Here is an 18,923-nt window from a genome sequence, read left to right on the forward strand (position 1 = left end):
ACATAATTAATTTTGAAAGGACATTGGGTTCATCTCTGAGATTTCTGATTCTTTTAGAAGATTAGGTGCTAAAATAAAAAAAATTAAATATAATTGTTTGTATTTTTGATTAAAAAAATAATAAAATTAATTTTGATAATTTAAAATTACATCTATATATATATATATATATTAAATAAAAATTTTTAACAATTTCGATTTGAATAGAAAAATATTAATAAATTAATTTATCTTTTGTTTAGGTCTGATCTTTTAAAACTTTTAGGTAGAAAAAAATAGAACTTGCCTTTAAAAAATACTTATATAAAAAATTTAAATACGAGTTTGATAAAAAAAAGTATGCAGAATATTTTTATTTCTTGGGCTGTGTAAGTTCAATCATCACAATTTTTTTTGTAGTGTTGATACTTACCCCTAATGTATGTTTACATTGGTAGCCATATTGGATACTTATTGCTGGCTGTCAAAAAGATTATATGTGTTTTAATTTGGTCAGCTATTTTTAACTTTTGGGAAAATGGAACAAAGCATTTGCAGTAAATTTTGCTTTAAGAATGGAATAAAGTGCAGTACTGTATTGGAAATGTTGAGTGTTGCTGTCAGCAGTTTTTCTGTGGATAAAACAAGTGGTTACATACATTTCCAAGAGGGCCATGAAGATGTTGAATATGACAAGTGCTGTGAATGTTCCACAGCAAAAAAGTGAAGAAAATGATTATGGACAATCGCCTGCTCACTGTCAGAGAGGTTGTTGATTATTTTGACATATCATTTGGCTCATACCAAGAAATTTTTTGGAAGTTTTAGGTGGCAACAAAATTTGTTCCAAAATTGTTGAATTTCGACCAAATGAACATTGCTCAGAAGTTACTGAATGAAGTGAAAAAATGATCCAGAACTGCTCAAACGATCATAACTGGTGATAAAACATGGATGTTTGGGTATGACTTTGAAACTAAGCCCCAATCATTCCTGAAGAATGACCAAAAAAAGCTTGTCAGGATTGATTGAATGTGAAGTTCTTGATCATAGTGTTCTTTGATTTCAATGACTTAGTGTATCACGAGTTCTTGCTACCAGTTCGGTGGCAAAAAGCGCTGGTACAAATATATTGTATCTGAAAGGGAGTACTTTGAAGGTGACAATATCACTGTTGATGAATAAATAAATAATTTTTGATAAAAATAAAATTTTGCATATTTTTTTATCAAATCTCGTATATAATAATTTGTTATATATACATAAAATTATCTCATCATTGTAGATTCATAATTTGGATTGGAGAAGTCCTGTTTGCTGATGTTATTGCCAAGTTGTGATTGCCCTTAACAAAACTCCTTGTATAATGTCTGGGCTGAACTCATTTTTTATGATAGAGGCCAAGGCACAACTGATATTATTTTCTTACATGCCAATTGGGATGCAATTTAGTTCAGGAAACTGGACGACTAGTAAAAATATTAAAGAAACTATTGTATCATTGAGCGCCTGTCCCCACCACTTGTGCAATGTAATAATAATAAATAAAACTATTGTAATAAGAAATCTGCTCATTAAAATAGCTTAAACATTTAATTTGTTTAACTGTTGGCAAAGCTAACACAGTATGTTTGTAACATCTTCAAGTTATAGTTGCAGAATTATCACATCTTCATAATAAGCTTAAGGAATAGAAAAGGGTAAACAAATTATTGTTTAATCTTTTATTTTAGGTATAAACATTGGTTAGTGTTAATGTTAGTAGTAATACTATTATTTGAGATTCAGTGAATTAATTTAAAATAGTTTGATAAGAAGTGCTTCAAAATTTAAATAAGCTGGTTATAGATTTTACTAATTTTAACCATCCAAATAAGGAGGAGGTCTTTCATAATCATATCTCTGAAAAATGGACCTTGTTTTTTTTTTGTTTACCTGAAAACCACTTTAAAAAAAAATTTAATTTTGTAAACGCAGTCAAGTAACAAATTTAAAATTGAATAGACTAAGTATAAGTATATTTTAGGAAAATCTGATTGCCTATTTCTGACAATTATTTTTAAAATTAAACCGCTTGTCAGTCAGATAATTTTACATTAAGCTTTTGTTACTATCCGGTGATTGGCCTATCCAACCTAATTGTTGGTACTAGCATGCAGTTATAAGAATTTTTATATTAAATTGCTTTAAGCGTTACTCAGCCATCAGTGGATTGTAACCAGTTGTAATCTATCTTGCTTCATGATTTAAGTGGGATTTTCTTACATATTTTTTATTAAAAATTTGGAGTCGTACTTCATGATTCAATAATTTAACGATAAACCATTCTTTATTTAATTTTAGGGGCCTAGAAAAATGTCAGACAGTTTTATTAACGCATGGTGATTGTATCGAGAAAGTTGCTGAAACGTTCAGAGTCGTAGCACAGTCGAGTAATTTTATTGCTGGTATAGCAAACGATAATTTGAGGCTTTATGGTCTTCAGTTTCATCCTGAGGTAAGCAGCATAAAAATGTTTTTAATATTTCATTAATTAATCATTCAAGTTATTGTATACGTCTGCTAGGTATAATATTCAATCTTTGACTTGAAATATTATAATATAAACGACCTTACCTACAAATATTTGCTGTTAATATAGTTTGTATGTTTACAGGGTATGGTATGGTACAGTATGTTGTCTAGGTTCGATCTTATTTTACCTTATATGTCAACTCTACCAAGTTAGCTATGATGTTCATGTTAGTCCATCAGGGGTTATTTTTATGCATTCTTATATCAGCAGTAAATTTTTCAGTAATTTTTTATAATTGAAAAGTTTGTGTTATAATTTTTTAAATAACCAAGTTAAAATAATATTTACTTTTAATTTATTAATTCTGGGATAATCTATTTCAGATCATTCAGAGGTTGTTAATATAACTTTTTTTTTTAAGCACCATGTTTTGAGAGTTGAAAATTGGGTTATTTAATTTTTTGGATGTTTGATGTTTACATACTTAAAACAGAAGGAGGTTCTCAGTTCTCATAAAAAAAGTATACTTTTTTTATTTGTTTGGTCGCGCAGAACTTTTCACCAAGCGCATCAGTTTGGATAAACTTCATTTTAAATATAGGGTGGTTCTGTATCATCAAAAATTGATATCAGACTATTAAAAAAATAGTATGAAGTGAAAAACTTCAATCCAGGCTGTTATTATTACTTAGAAAATTTTGTTATGTAAGACCAACTATAATTAATATAACATTAAATTTTGTTAATCAAGGACTACATGAACAATTCAGCGTGCAAGAAGGTCTGAACTTTCTTCTCCTCCTATTGGTGTTTGTTAATTGAATAATTTAAAAATCACCATTTTCAGTTGTTAGTTAAGAGGGATTTAGCGGCATGAACACTTCAGTGAAAAGAAGGCCTGGACCTCTTCGTTTGTAATTTTTATTCTGTTTTAGGATAAAACACATTATTATAAAGAACAGTTGAGGTATTGCTAAATTCAATTTTTTTATTTTGGGGGAGTAAAAGGCTTGAAACCCTAGGATGGCAAGAGAGCAGAACTGCTTGGATACCATTTTTCCTGAAGGTAAAACATATTTTGAAAAATAAGAGTAGATTAATGGAATATTCATTTTATGTTCATTTAGACTAGAATTAGAGGTTGGTGATGGTGAGTAAGAAAAACCATAACTTTGGCCGGCATTGTATTTTTAAAAAAAATAAGTAAAAGTAGATTTGATATTGTAATATTTAAAATTTTTGTTAAAATTAAGGACTAGGGAATATGAGCTAAGCAGGTTGGGGGAGGCAAGAATGCTTAACCTCTACTCAGATATAATTTTTTTAAGGTGAAACATTATAAAAAATAAAAGTTGGAATGCTATTTTAATTCATGTTTTAGATTTAGGAGCTACGGGATAGAGGCTGATGATGGACAAGGGACCATAAAACTGTTGGGCAGTTTTATTTTTTATTTTTTTCTTAGGGTAAGATAAAAAATAGTTCTTATAATCATAAAAAAAAATTTGACAATATTTTGGGTATTTTATTGATTAAAGGGAACTAGGAATATGAGTTCTTTGAGGATGGGGCAAGATAGTATCTCGATATAATTTTTTTGAAATGTTGGAACATGTAATACTTCAGTTGTTAATTTAAGAATTAGGTAGAGGTCTGCGGCAGGAAAGGATCCTTAATATTTTCTGATGAATAGGTAGTTTTTATTTTTTTTTTGCAGATTGGACATTTCAAAAAAGAAAGGTTTGAATATAACATTTCTAATTTTTTTTGGGAGTAAATCAAGGGCGGTCTGAGAGAGGTTATAAGAATTTAAAATTCTTTCAAACCCAGTGACTATATACTTGTGAAACTATAGAGTAAGATCCTGAGGTGTGGTGGAGTTGTGAAATAGTTTTTTCACAATCAGGGTTTTTATCTGTACTAGAGTTGTTTGGACTCTAGCACAGAGTCATGAGTAGTATAAATTCAAGAGATGATGTTCATAGTATGTCATTAAGATCATTGTTAGTTTATGTCAACTTTTTGTCAGATACATTCATAGTTTGTCGGCAATCGTTTTGACTGTCGATTAAGTGATGTGTGTTGTTAATTTTTTTTGAATGAAAGAGAATTTCGTATAGTGATGAAATATTACTTTTTGAAAGGTACAAATTACACTGGAAACTAAAACCAAGCTGGATAAATATTATGGTGAATCGGTTCCAATCAATTAGGACAGTTTAGAAGTTGTGTGATTATTTTTGGAACCGTCATATGAACATAAAGAAACATTGAATGTTCCAGGTGGCTTATTGAGATAACAGTTGCTGAGAATATTGGAAAAAATTCCGTAATGTGGTGATTGAGGATAGAAGACTGAAAGCGGTTGAGATTACTAAGGTGATGATAGATAATCTCAAATAAAAAGATGGCTCATATTTTATATGAATATTTACATGTACAAAAACTGTTTGCACAGTTAGTGCCATATTTGCTCACAATTGATCAAAAGTGTGAATTAGTAAAAATTTCTAAGCAGGTTTGGGACCGTTTTTACATAATCAAGAGGAATTTTTGTGTCGTTTCACAACAGTTGATGAAACTTTGTTGGGTACATCACTACTGATCTGAGACCAAGGAACAGTCAAAACAGCAGACTGTAGTTGGGAGATTATTTCCAAAGAAGGCGAAAAGTGTCAGCAGGAAAGGTGATGTACTGTCTTCTGGAATATTTATGACATAATCTTTATTGATATTCTGGAGAAGAATGAAATGATAACTGGACAATTTTATGTACCTCTGCTGGATTGCCTAAATGAGGAAATAAAGAAAAACTATTGCATTTGATGAGCATAAATGTTGTTGGCCCAAGTGTACAAACTTGAAAGGAGATTACTCTGAAAATGAAGGGATATCGAAGGAGAAGAAATTAGGGTGCTTATGTATAGTTATGTAATTACTATATAACTTTTAACATTATTTGCCTTAAGGAGGCATGCTTTAAAGTAGTGAAGGAATTTTTTTTTATCAGTACTTAGTTCTTGAGTTTATTCTAGACAACAAAAGCAAATTTTGTATCTTTATAAATATATCAAATGAAGCTCTCAACCTAATATTAATAAATGATCAGAATACGTTTATATTTATAATTTATAAAATACAGTGAACCTTGTCAAATTGTCAAAATACAGTACTTGTCCAAATTGTTAAAAACAATAAAAAATTGATTGTACTTGATTTTTAGGTTATGGATTTATTAGTGCTGATTTTCTTATTCATCCTTCAAGGCTTTTTACTTTGGTACATAAATTCATTTATGTTTTTGTACATGGAGAAAAAAAATCTTTTTTACTAGATCTAAGTATCTATAAAATCTGGTTTGCTGTTACAGGTGGATTTGACGACAAATGGAAAAGCAATCTTAAAATCATTTCTTTTCGATGTTGGGGGATTAACTCCCAATTTTACTTTACAAACTAGAGAAGTAGAATGCATTAAGTATATAAAGGAGACTGTAGGCTCAAATAAAGTCCTGGTAAGTGGAAATTCCAATTGCAGCAGTATATTGATTGCTATTTTGTGTGTGCACATGCGTGCATGTGCACACATGGCCTTGGGTGAATCATTTCATATAAATTACAAAGTGGCATTTATTTTTAATGTATAGTACATTGGCTGATAGAAAATTTCACAACTCTGCTGTTAACACTTAGCGTATGGTGCAGTTCTCCCTATCTCTCTGTCGATTGTTTCTATTTATGTTTATTTTCTATCCATCTAGCACAGAGTTTCCTAAACTTTTTCTCAGATGGAACACTTTGAGACTCATGGAATTTTGATGGAACACCTTGTTTATTTTCTATAGTAGTTAGTAACACATAATCAATAAAATTTTTAAAAATGAGAAAAAACTTGTTTTATTTAGTGATTATCTAAATTTTAAGTCATAACTGATGTAGACACTATTAGACTTCCTTGTTTGCCTATTAAATTACACATACAAATTTTTTGCTGCACTTCATTTAAATGATACGATCTTCCAATTCTTTAATAAAGTGGACAGTTACACAATTGCTAAAATATTAGTTTTTATTAACATCAAATATTTATACAATTATTAATTCAACAATCTTATTTGAAATAGTAGGATAGAATAAAAGTTCTTTAATTACTCTAAATAAATGTAAGAAAAATGGCCTAAAAATTTCCTTAGCATTTTATATTAGTTTATATGTTAATTTTGTTTCTCGTCACTCAAGTAGGTACGTGGTGTATGTGAGAACTTGTGGATCCATAATCATGCACACATCAGTTTGAATTTGATTTCATATACCTATATTTTTTTGTAATTTAAATATATTGATTTATTAATAATTATTAAGCTCTGACTGTAAAAATTTTTGAATTAAAATGAAAAGTACATAAAATTTTATTTCATTAATAACTTTTGATTTTTTTTATATTGTTATTTTTGAATTATTATTTATTGTTAAAATTTTCTTACAGTCAGAAGATAATATTATTAATTATTAATAAATCAATACATTTAAATTAAAAAAAAGTTAAAAAATTATATGTGTATGAAGTCAGATTTGAACCAATGTGTCTTCGCCTTGTAAGATCCAAATATTTTATTGATTAAAATTTATTTTCCTATAACTCTGGAACCAATGAAAATAAGTGCCACTTGTGATATATAGTTGAAAAGCGCTCAATGAGAGCTATTATTGGAGTTAAGAAAAAGTCCAAAATCCAAATTTTTGTTTGTATTTTGGGCTTTTTTTTGGACACTTTTGGTTCAGTCGATTGCAATCAAAAGGGGAGGTGCATAACTAGATCTTGCTAAATCCAAAATTTCAATATTCTACAGCTAATTGTTTTTGGGTTATGCAAGATACTTACATATGTACGTACGTACAGATGTCACCCCGAAACTAGTCAAAATGGGATATTTCTGTTGAAATCTTAAAACTGAAATGTTCCATGATTACAATACTTCCTTTTTACTTCAAATAAAAAAGAAAAAATCAATTATTTATTTCCTACGTATTTAGTGATCATTTAAATTTTAAACCGTAACTCATAACAAAATGAAGTAAAGTTTTTAATGACTTTGATAATGTTAAGAGTCCTTAAATTGCAGTTGGCTTGATATCAGGTATAATAGTAGAAAGTTAATGCTAATATCTGGTGTGGCGTCAAGCCTGTTCCTGCACTTTGTCTCCATTGCATTATAATAAGAAAATCCTGCTTCACATAAATATGTAGTGGTAAACAGAAGTAAAATAATAATAATAATAGATTATTTGATAAACTGGGTTAATACCCAGTTTCTGATAAATTTGCCCAGAAATTACCTAATTGCTAATTTTTGTGTTTTTGCTTTAAATCGGAGTCACTTATTAAATCAATTTAGTTTTCATTGTTGCTTGCACTTAAGCCTGTTGGCTTAACTGTTACAGAGAATGGATTCGAACCCAGGAATTGCCCTCACTAATTTTCAGGAAATATTGCAGTAGAAGTTTTTTTAAGTTATGTAAGTGTTCTAAAAACACTTCAGAAACTATTTCATCTATTTTCAAATCGTTTTCAGTCAAATATTCATGTAAGGCGGGAAAGCAATTAAAATTGTTCTGTTAAACCGAAGAAATCCAAACTTCATTTTTCTCTTAAGAGGCAATTTTATATATCTATTAAAAATTGTAACACTTTTTCTTTGCAATGATAAGTTAATTTCATTGCACTTTGTAAAAATTTCTGCCAGATATGCAAGTTTTATCAACCGTAAGGATTTCTTAAAAATTAAAAAAAAATCTTATCCTGAATTATTTTGCGCATTAAAGAAGGCCAATAACTCACTATAAAGTTATAAAGCATCAATAGTGTTTTTGTCTTTACAGCCATTTCACTTCTGTATGTAGTAATGCATGCACATAGTGTTATGTTGTACAAAATTTTAAACAATCTGGATTAAAGTGATTGAGATTTTACATAGTTTATCATTTTTACTGCTTCATTCATAACACTTTTTAAATCCATAGACTTTTTTTGTTACTAGAGCTAAACTATGCAAAATACAATGACTGCTGTTGGTTTTTGTAGCTACTTGTAGTGTACATGATACAACTCTGTTTTTCCTACCGTGGCCATTTTTAGCACCATCCGTGCAAATATCAGTACACTTCTCCCAACCGATCTCATGTTTTAATGTAATCATTAATACAATTGAATATATCTTCTGTCGGTTTTTTCATGTAAATATGCATGCACTCATGAGTAAATCCTCTTAAATACTTTTATAGAATGTATAACAAACAATTACTATTAGTACAGCTAGTCCTGCGACATCTGTGGATTCGTCTGTTTGCAATACACACCTGCTGCAAAGTTCCAGTCAATCATTTTTGATGTGTCATGAAACAGTATTATAAGAAAATTGTATTGCACCTAATTTTTTTGGCAGTCTGCTTGTTATAGCACATGATACTATGTCTTTTATATATAGCTTAATAAGTTTTTCTCTAATTGAATGAGCTTCACCAATGCGGTAACTTACGCGGTAAGATGCTTCAATTACATTTTCATTGTCAGTTTTAGCGAAAGTAATTATTTTAAATTTAAGCTTTTCTATTGAGTCATGTTGTCTTTTAAAAAAGTGCATTTCTTTTCCTTTGTGATCAGCATGTATCATTTCTAAATGCCTATGAAGTTTGGCTAGAATCAAAGAACTGTATGCGAGTTTTGTTTGACATAAAACACATACTGCAACAGGAGCGTCTGACTCACCAGTACATGTGAATCCAAATGTTAAACAACTTTCATTATACTTCTGTTTAAGTCTATTTTTATGTGACACTTGTTCTTTAATATTATCTTTTGAAGAAAGCACGGTTTGTATTTCCTTTTCTTCTTCAACAGTAGATGTATCAGTTAAATTGCTATGAATTCCTTTTCTCAAAGTTTCTCTCTTTAACCAAAAATCCACAGGTAATTTTTTACTGCGTACAAATTCTGTAAAAAGAAAAACAATTTTGTTAAAATGTCTTCTTAAAACTTTAAAAAATATATATTTAAAAAAGTTTATAGGCACCATTAACATTTTATTTTTTAATTTATATGTTATTTTACGTGTACAATAAAAAGATTGTATCAAATGAAGATGCAAGAAGATCGTGAAAGTATTCTTGTGTATATATAATGATATCAAGGTAATTGTCATCCTAATTTTATTCTGTACTTGGTGGATCAAGTTATTTATTTATATTTTAAATAATATGTATATAAAAATAACCACCTGATTAAAAGTATTTGTATTAATATTTTTTTTATATAAACTGTTTGTTATAGTTACTGGTGAGTGGAGGTGTAGATTCAACTGTTTGTTCAGCTTTGCTTCAAAAAGCACTGTCAAAGCATCAAGTTATTGCAGTACATATAGACAATGGATTTATGAGAAAAAATGAAAGCAAATCTGTTGAACAGTCTTTAAAAAAGATAGGAGTAGAGTTGAAAGGTAATAACTTGTTCTTTACAGCTGCATTTTATGTTAATTTTTTATTTATTTTTGGATCTGAAGAGCTTACAATTCTCCCCAAAAAATGTAAAAGAAGTTTGCTTGCCTCATCTTTGGTAAAAAGATGATTTTAGTAATTAATCATTTTAAATTTAAGCTGAAATATTTTCAATTACTATTGAGGTTATAATCTCAGTGAAATTCTCATAAAATCCGTATTAACATTTTGCATAAAACTATTAAAAGATTATTTATCTGTAAGCAATTTGTATTTTGTAGCTACATATACAAATTATTTTGTACAGAAAAGTTAATTTCATAATCTTGGATTGTATCCATGTTGGTTTATTATCATCGGTGTATTTATATTGATGTGTTGGGTGGAGCTTGGAGAATGGAATGATCTTTTTTAATATTAACTACCTGTGTCATTCCTGTTGACTCCTCCTTTGACCTGAATATTACTAATATATTCTATTTAGTACAAAGATATTGTTCTTTCATTAATAAACGTGTAGTTGTAATAATGAATTACATCATAATAAAAATAAATATGAGCTTGAAAAAAGTATCCAATCATATTTCTTATTATGGTAATCAGTTGTAGTGTGGGAGAGTGACTGTCATGGAATGTGATCTTGACTTGTACCAGTTACCATATGATTCACTGTTACTGCCATTGCAGCCAGTTGTTCAAACTGAAGGGTTGAGCAGAGAATCTGCATTAAAGTTTGTCAGAAACTTGGTGGTAAAAATTCTTGCAGAGTTCCATCTGCAAAAGACCTGAAGAAATTGATGATAGGTGGTCATGAATGATCATTGAATAACAGTTAGAGAGCTTGAAAATGAAGTAGGAATTTGATTTGGCTCAATGCAATCTGTTTAAATGGATTTCAGGTTGCAGCACATAACAGCAAAATTTGTCCCAAACCTTCTTACTTGTGAACAAAAGGAAAACTCACTGCAGGTTGTGCAAGGCTTGTTAGATTTGCTAATAGTGAGCCTGATTTTATGAAAAAAAATATATTTCCGGAAATGAAAAAGGCACAGTCATTCCATTAGAAAACTTCCAAGTTCTCTACTGTAAAAGAAAGCAAGGTAATCGTGAAGCAATGTGAAGATCATGCTGACAGTCCTTTTTGATTATCAAGGCATGGCTCACCATGAATAAGCTCCTCAAGGACAAACTGTCGATAAAGACTACTACAAACTGTTCTTTGTCAGCTAAGAGAAGCTGTTCAATGCCAGAGACCACAGCTTTGGGAAAATGGCAATTGGCAAATTCATCACAATAGTGCTCCAGCCCATGCATCACAATTTACCCAAAAATTCTTGGGATTAAATTTCTTCAGCAGGCTCCTTATTCACCAGACATGGCTTTCTTTAATGCTTGAGGTTTTCTTAAGCTTAAAATTCTGTTTATGCTTAAAAAGAAGAGATTTGAAGACTGAGAAGAAATCAGAAGAATTGCAACAAGAGGACTGACTGAGAAATGCTTTCAACAATGAAAACATTTTTGGGATAAGTGTATAACATTGGAAAGAGCTCACTTTATAGGGGACGAATCATTGAATTCAGTCTGTTAAGTATTTTTATTTTTATGAGCCAAGGTCAGATACCTTTTGATAGCACCTAATATAATATTTGGTAAGAGAACAGGTGCCGTTGTATTTTGTATTAATGATATTTGGAAGGTTTATGTTGATTTAAAATTTTTACTACTCTGGCTTATGAGATCTAAATTTAAATATTTCTTTGAAGCGTTCTTTTTATATCATCAAAATTTTATAGTACTTTTATAAAAAAAAGTGTTTTTGTTGTTGAGCATGATGAAATTCATAACACTGTTTGAAATATTAACAGTTTAACAACTCATTTTCAAATTATATGAAATCTTTTCTGCTCAAATCTTTTTGAAAGATTTTATTACTCCAGTAATTTCAAAAGTTACCGGAGATACTGTTCTGAAACCTGTTTTATTCAATTTTTTGGTCGGAAATTATCAGATTTACCTTTAAGCTCCAAGAATTTCAATATGACTTCATTTTATCCGTAAAGCAGAAATCGAGGTGAAGTTTTTTTTGCAAATATAGCTTTGGAAAATAAAGCTCTTCGAGACATGTTTATATGGATTTTTTTTTAAATTTTGTTTTGGTTTTTTTTTTGTTTCTTCACGAGATAATGTATGTGTAGACAATTTTGCAATCTGTTCATTATCTTACTCTACAGCTAAAGATGTGTGTTAGCTTCAAAATTAATTTACTCGATAAAAGGCTAGGTGTAAATAATATCAAAGTGATATTATTTACTTACAGTTAATATTAAAGAATTGTTTTTTAATCAAGAAATCTCAGTATCACTACATATCAAATTTTTAGATCTTTATTTGATGAATATGTGATATGGATTTAATACTTTTGTAAAATGAAGTTAAATGTATTAAAATAATTATTATTTGTTGTACAGTAGCTTGCAGATTAATCTGAACGCAGATGTTTAAAAAACAGTAACTATATTTAGAAAAAAATCATACCTGTAGAGTTTGTGAATATCTACTAATATCAATTAATACATTGTCTTTTATTTTTAATTACTTCACATACATGATTTGGCATTGATTCAACAAGTGACACTATGTTGCCTTGTAAGAATTTGTTTTGAATGATGATGATGACACAACCCTTTCCTTAAGAGCCCTGATACAACTATCACTTTTTAGATACCATCTATTTGAAGTAATGAACAACAAGGGCCTTCAGATGTGAAACGACCCCAAAACATTTTTCTGGGGATGTTTAACTCTAGAAGAACTTGTTGGGTATAAGCTGGTAATGTATTTTCATCTAATCCGTTTCTCTAATGTATGGAACCCTTTGTCTCACTAACCATAAAAATGTGACTTGTCTGTAAACATATCATTTTCCAGTCTTCTTTGGTCCGGTCTAGTGGTGAACGCGTCTACCCAAATCAGCTGATTTGGAAGTCGAGAGTTCCAGTGTTCAAGTCCTAGTAAAGCCAGTTATTTTGACACGGATTTGAATACTAGATCGTGGATACCGGTGTTCTTTGGTGGTTGGGTTTCAATTAACCACACATCTCAGGAATGGTCGAACTGAGAATGTACAAGACTACACTTCATTTACACTCATACATATCATCCTCTGAAGTATTATCTGAACGGTAGTTACCAGAGGCTAAATAGGAAAAAGAAAGAAAGAAAGAACGTCTTCTTTGGTCCAGTTAGCATGTACTTTGGCCCACAAGATTTTTTTTATTATTGCTGGTGTTAAAAGCTCCTTTTAGCTGGCCAGTGAGCTTTCTGTCCAGCTGTAAGAAGTCAGTTTCTAACAGTTGTCATGTGTAATTCTCTTTTACTGGTTGCTAATTCTGGATTTAAATTTACAGCAAGTAATTTTGGATCTATTTTACTTTTTCTCACCAATAACAAACTGTGTTGGAGCAGATTTTTCTTACAGCCACATTTGCCTTTCCTTTGAAGTGAAAAAGAACCAGTTTTTTCAAATTAAAAAAAAAATCATTCGCTTTCCCTTGTCGAACATCACACTCAGAAGCACACACACTGGTTTAATCCGAACGCAGATGTTTAAAAAACAGTAACAGACAGTGGTCATACTGGTTTGCTCAGAAAGAGAAACAATTTTTTATCTCTTTCTTGAAGTTATGTTCATTATTGTATATTCAAGACACAACAAAAAAAACAAAAATATAATTTTGTAATAAAAATAAAATAAGCTTTCACAAAACATTATTTATAACATGAATATTGCTGAATAATCAAAGAACAATAACAAAATATTGCTCGGACAACTTAAAAAATGGGTGTGGTCAAGTAGCGTAGTCATAACATAGAAATAAACAAAAAAAATTCCCTGTGTTTGGGTTAATTTTTGCACTCTACTGTATGTTAAATATCATTGTTTGGAATGTATATTTAAATATGTATGTCCAAATTCTGCTAGACTGCCTAAATTCGGTTCTGTTGTTTACTCTTTTATTTATTTTCTAGGTTTTTGATGTGAATTGGCTGATTTTTGTATCGTTCAATTTAATTTCCTTCCTAGGAAATTTCTGATGTTATTTTCACTTTAATATAATTCCCTTTAAACTATTATCATTTCATATTACACCAAGAATTTTAAATCTTGTGTACCAGATGAATCTGGATGCATTATTTTACTTTGATGCTCTGAGCAGGGAGATTCAGTCAGATATGTGTTCATGATCGGTAAGTACAAGATGTAGAGCCAGGAGTTAGAGGTGTAGAGCAGCAAATACATTGGTATCAGGATTTAAAACTGAACATGAAAGCTTTCTCACCGACCATGAAACTTCACCATTTTATAAAAAATATTTAATGCAGCCTCTGTAGTAGGCTGAACTAAGAGATCTAATGAAGATTCTACTATAGCCTTGATCCATTTTGGTAGGAAGTGTGGGTGATTTTATTATTTCCTTTTATGGAATAGAGCAGAAAACCCCCTCTCTGAGTAGTAACTTGATTTTTATTATTGAAAATGTATGTTTATTGAGAGGAGGTTTCGTTAAATTTACCTGAGATTTGGGAATTGGGCAATTCATTGAACTTTTTATGATGCCTCTGAGGAAATTAAAAATATCTCTTCTATGCTTCACCTTTTTTAGTTAGCAACTACTCAGTTTACTGAAAGAAAACTGACCGTAGGTCAGAATTATTGTGAATGGTATTGCTTGTAAAGCAGTTTTTAATATAATTAAAAGATTTTCTTTTTGGAAACTGTTAATAGTATACATTGAGAAACTTCCTCATTTTGTTTCAGTTATAAATGCTGCACATTTTTTTATACATGGTGCGACATCAGTGCCGGTGGATCCCAAAGAACCTAACGCGAGAACCAGAATGACAAGAATGTTGTGTATGACTTCAAATCCTGAGGAAAAAAGAAAGATTATTGGCGATCTTTTTGTTTCTGTAAGTATTATAGTTTGAAAGGCAGGTTCATACATTCATTCATTCATCTTTATATAAGAGTTACAAGGACTATTTTTTAATAAGGTCTGATTGGCTGTAGCTATGTAAATTTTGCATGGCTGTTGAAAAGCACATGCGCCTGGCTCCCAGCATGCCTTGTACAAATGGGCAGACACCATTTGTTTACAGTTTATGTTGTTGTTTAAGTTGAAATGTTTCAAATAATTGAATGGCTTGCCGGTTATGAAATACAATCTGTGATTTTGATCCCAAGAAACTTGTCAGCAGCAGACATTCATCACCAGATATGTGAGGTTTATGGGCCTAATTAAATGAGTGACAGAAAAGTACTTAAATGGGTAGGACTATTCAAGGACGGGCGGGACAATATCCATGATGAACTGTGATCGGGTTGACCTTCTGTAATCACAGACGATTGATTGGATGTCCGAAGTTGATGCAAAATTCATTAAGACTGGTGATTTATGATTTCCACTTACTGATATTCCCAAAAATTTCAAGATCAGTGCTGTACAAAATCGTTTCTGAAGCTTTGTAGTTAAAAAACTGCTCGCAATGGATTCCCATGCTGCTTTCTGAAGAACACCAAAAAAGGAGAATGGCTGTGCTTTAACATTTTTGATCTGATATAAAAAAAATGATCTGATATCGTGAGGAAAGAGATATGTTTTTGGATCGCATTGTTACTCAGGACGAGTCATGGGTTTCTCACATCACTCCATCAAAGTGGCAGACAGTGGAATGTCATCACACAACATCTCCAGTCCAAGTGAAAGCCAAACAGACAATGTCAACAAGTAAGATTATGACAGCTGTGTTTTGGGATAGATATGATGTCCTGTTAGTCGATTTTATGCCCAAAGGGACAACAATAAACTCGGCTGTGTACTGCAAGACCTTAATGAAGTTTTGGTATGCCATACAGAATAAGCGATGTGGCCCACTGTCATCTGGAGTTTTGTTGCTGCATGACAATGCACGACCTCATACTGGTGCTCAGACTCAGAATTATCAGATCTATTGGATGGAAACAAATGGACCACCAACCATACAGCCCGGACCACTTGTTCTGCTATGTGAAGGAATTTTTCAATGGTCAGTAGTCAGTGATTTGACATCGATGAAAAAATGAAAACTACGGTTGAAGACTGGTTGTCTTCACAGGTGTCAGATTTCTATGATGTGGGCGTAAATAATTTAGTAAAATGTTATGATAAATGTTAAACAAACAAGGTAACTTTGTAGAAAAGTGTAGATAGAAAAAAAAGAAGAGTTTTGACTATCTTTACTCTTATTAAATTGTTTATTTAAGATTTTATTGTTTCAGTCAAGATGGTCTTTGTTGATGTTAACATGCTTCTCTTTCTGGGTCATTGGTTAGCAAATCCAGCACAAATTTTACAATGTGACGTGTTAAGCTTTTCTGTAAAAACTACACAGCATGATTCTAGATTGATGATGCCCCTTCCTCAGTAAAATCTTTTTGAAAGTAAAGCAGCAGTCTTCATGAACTGCATAAATGTTATTTTTGTTGACATGGAAAGTCATCCTAGTCTGGGATCTTCATTGATCTGTATTTTATAATCTTTAAAATGATTGAACGATTTGTAGCACTGCAATCAGCTAACACATAATGTTCATATCTGGGGTCAGAAAATCCCCATGAACTCTTACACTACAGTTACAAATGACGTGAGTAGGTGAGGGTGGCATGTCCGTATGTATGAGAGGATTTTTAAATACATTACTGATAATGACGATGATTATGAATTACATTTTTTCACACACACGTGTACTTAGGGTTCACAAGTAGTGTGTGGAATGAAAATATTCATTTCTTCCACCTGTGTAGAGGAGGACTATTGTCTGTTTAATGACTTTTTGTCATAAGCCATCACTGAAATTGAAGGTTGTAAAGTGAAAATTTATAAGGAAATGGATAATGAGTTGTTAATTTGTGAAGTTTTCCAAAGAAAGCCATTATGGGATTTAAGGAGTAAACAATATATCAAGGAAGATATAATAAAAAAAATTACGGGATGAAGTTGCAGTAGTTTTAAATTGTAATAGTAAATAAAATTTCTTTTTTTGTATAATGAGATTCTTTTAACTTAAATATAATTTTCAATTCATTTATTGAGTTTCAGTTACCTACATTTTTTTTTAATATTAAATTTTATTATCTTTGTTTTGACACAAAATAAGATTTGAATACATTTCTGACATTTGCTGCTGCAAATGTTGCACTGTGTGAAGTTCCTCGTTTCTAGTCCTGATAATTCTGGACGTTACTTCTTTTTCAACTTTGTAACAATTTCACTTGATTGACACCATCTGAATCATTGAATAATTTTCCTTCTTCATCATTTTCTCAATATCATTATAGTAAATAGTTCTTGAGAGGATATGCTTCAGCTCCTAACATGACAAAAGATGCAGAAATATTCATAGCTGGTAGAAGAGCCAATTCAGGCAAGTTGCACATATTATTCGATTATGTTGCACATATATCGCTCAAAGTTAAGGAAGCAAAAACACCTCCAACGCTTTGCCATATGCACCGACTGCAAAAAAAAACCTATAATTAGCATCAGCACAGCAACTGCCTGAAGCACTATAGAATAATATTGCTTGTAATTGAAGTATTGACTGTCTGAATTGGTTGGTGGTTTAACGCGTATATATTTTCCATCGATGCATCTGATGCTGTTTGGAAATTCCCATCTTTTGTAGAATGCATGGGACACACTTTTCAGTTGGGTTTTAGTTAAAGCTGGCGTTTGAATTAGTGTAAGAGTTTCCCAAATTGCATTACAAACGTGTCAAATCAAAGATATGATAATATGTGACATTTTGTAACTGAATGGTAAACTTCAGTAAGAAACTCCAGTTCATAAAAATCTGAAATTAAATTCAATTAAACAATATTAAATAAAAAGGTATTTATGTATTATATTTAATTTTCCACTTATTTCATTTCCAAACTGCTTAACTTTCTGTATTTTTCCCATTCTTAATGTTTCATTTTGAACTTTTTTACTAACTCCAGTTGTTCCATAGATAACAGAGTAAATTATTTAAATTGAAATACAGAAAAAGAGGGCACAAAGTTATGATGTACAGGTACCAAAAACAATTTTGTAATTTAATTTCTAAAATGTTATGGTTCTGTATTATAGGAGAACCAGTAAAAAAAAACATTGGAAAAATTTACATAATAACTGTTAGACCGAACTGAAAAAATTTGAGTAAAACCAAAATCAGGGAGTGGTGCTGAAATGAAACGTACTAAATAAGTGTTTTTTGAAAGCTTAGACTTTCTTCGGGATGTATTGGAACCAGCAGATCTAAAAGAAAATTATACATTTCTTACTTCTGACAAACTACTATCCCTTGTAATAGCACAGACAGTGCTTCAAGAACTTCCTATCATCATATCACTACCACCACCACCACAGGTCTTCTGGAAAAATTTTATCACTTTGACTATTATTAATCTGTACTGAATATCATTAAGTGGTATCATTTGCTCTGTGTTCACTTTTAAGGAACATTACCTAATATTTCAGGTATTTATGTCGCTTCTGTTTTTCCTTCTTAGATGTGGAATGAAGTAATCGAGGAACTGAAATTAAAACCTGAAGAAGTATTTTTGGGTCAGGGGACACTGAGACCAGATCTTATTGAATCAGCGTCGCTACTGGTCAGTTCAAAGGCTGACACTATTAAAACTCATCACAATGATTCCCCATTGATTCGACAACTGAGAGAACTTGGTAGAGTTGTAGAACCTTTACGGGAATTCCATAAGGATGAGGTATGATTTTTTAATCTTTATTTATTATTATAAAGATTATATAATTTGTTTCCACTTTAAAATCGTATTTTTTTTTCATTTTGTGTTAACAATAATTATTTTCTATAAAAATAATTATACTTCAGAAAAA

General features: G+C 30.8%; 1 protein-coding gene across 8 annotated transcripts in view; it reads left to right on the top strand.

The window, feature by feature from the left end:
- Positions 1-18,923, top strand: part of bur (GMP synthase burgundy) — a 99,934-nt gene that overhangs the window by 54,427 nt on the left and 26,584 nt on the right. For all 8 annotated transcript variants that reach the window (XM_075382459.1, XM_075382458.1, XM_075382454.1 and 5 more), the window contains 5 exons: positions 2,323-2,476; positions 5,865-6,008; positions 9,821-9,986; positions 14,804-14,955; positions 18,578-18,793. In XM_075382459.1, coding sequence (XP_075238574.1) covers positions 2,323-2,476; positions 5,865-6,008; positions 9,821-9,986; positions 14,804-14,955; positions 18,578-18,793 — 832 coding nt within the window. The remainder of the gene's footprint in view (positions 1-2,322; positions 2,477-5,864; positions 6,009-9,820; positions 9,987-14,803; positions 14,956-18,577; positions 18,794-18,923) is intronic.

Source organism: Lycorma delicatula, chromosome 1, assembly GCF_047948215.1.
Source record: "Lycorma delicatula isolate Av1 chromosome 1, ASM4794821v1, whole genome shotgun sequence".
NCBI classification, from domain to species: domain Eukaryota; kingdom Metazoa; phylum Arthropoda; class Insecta; order Hemiptera; family Fulgoridae; genus Lycorma; species Lycorma delicatula.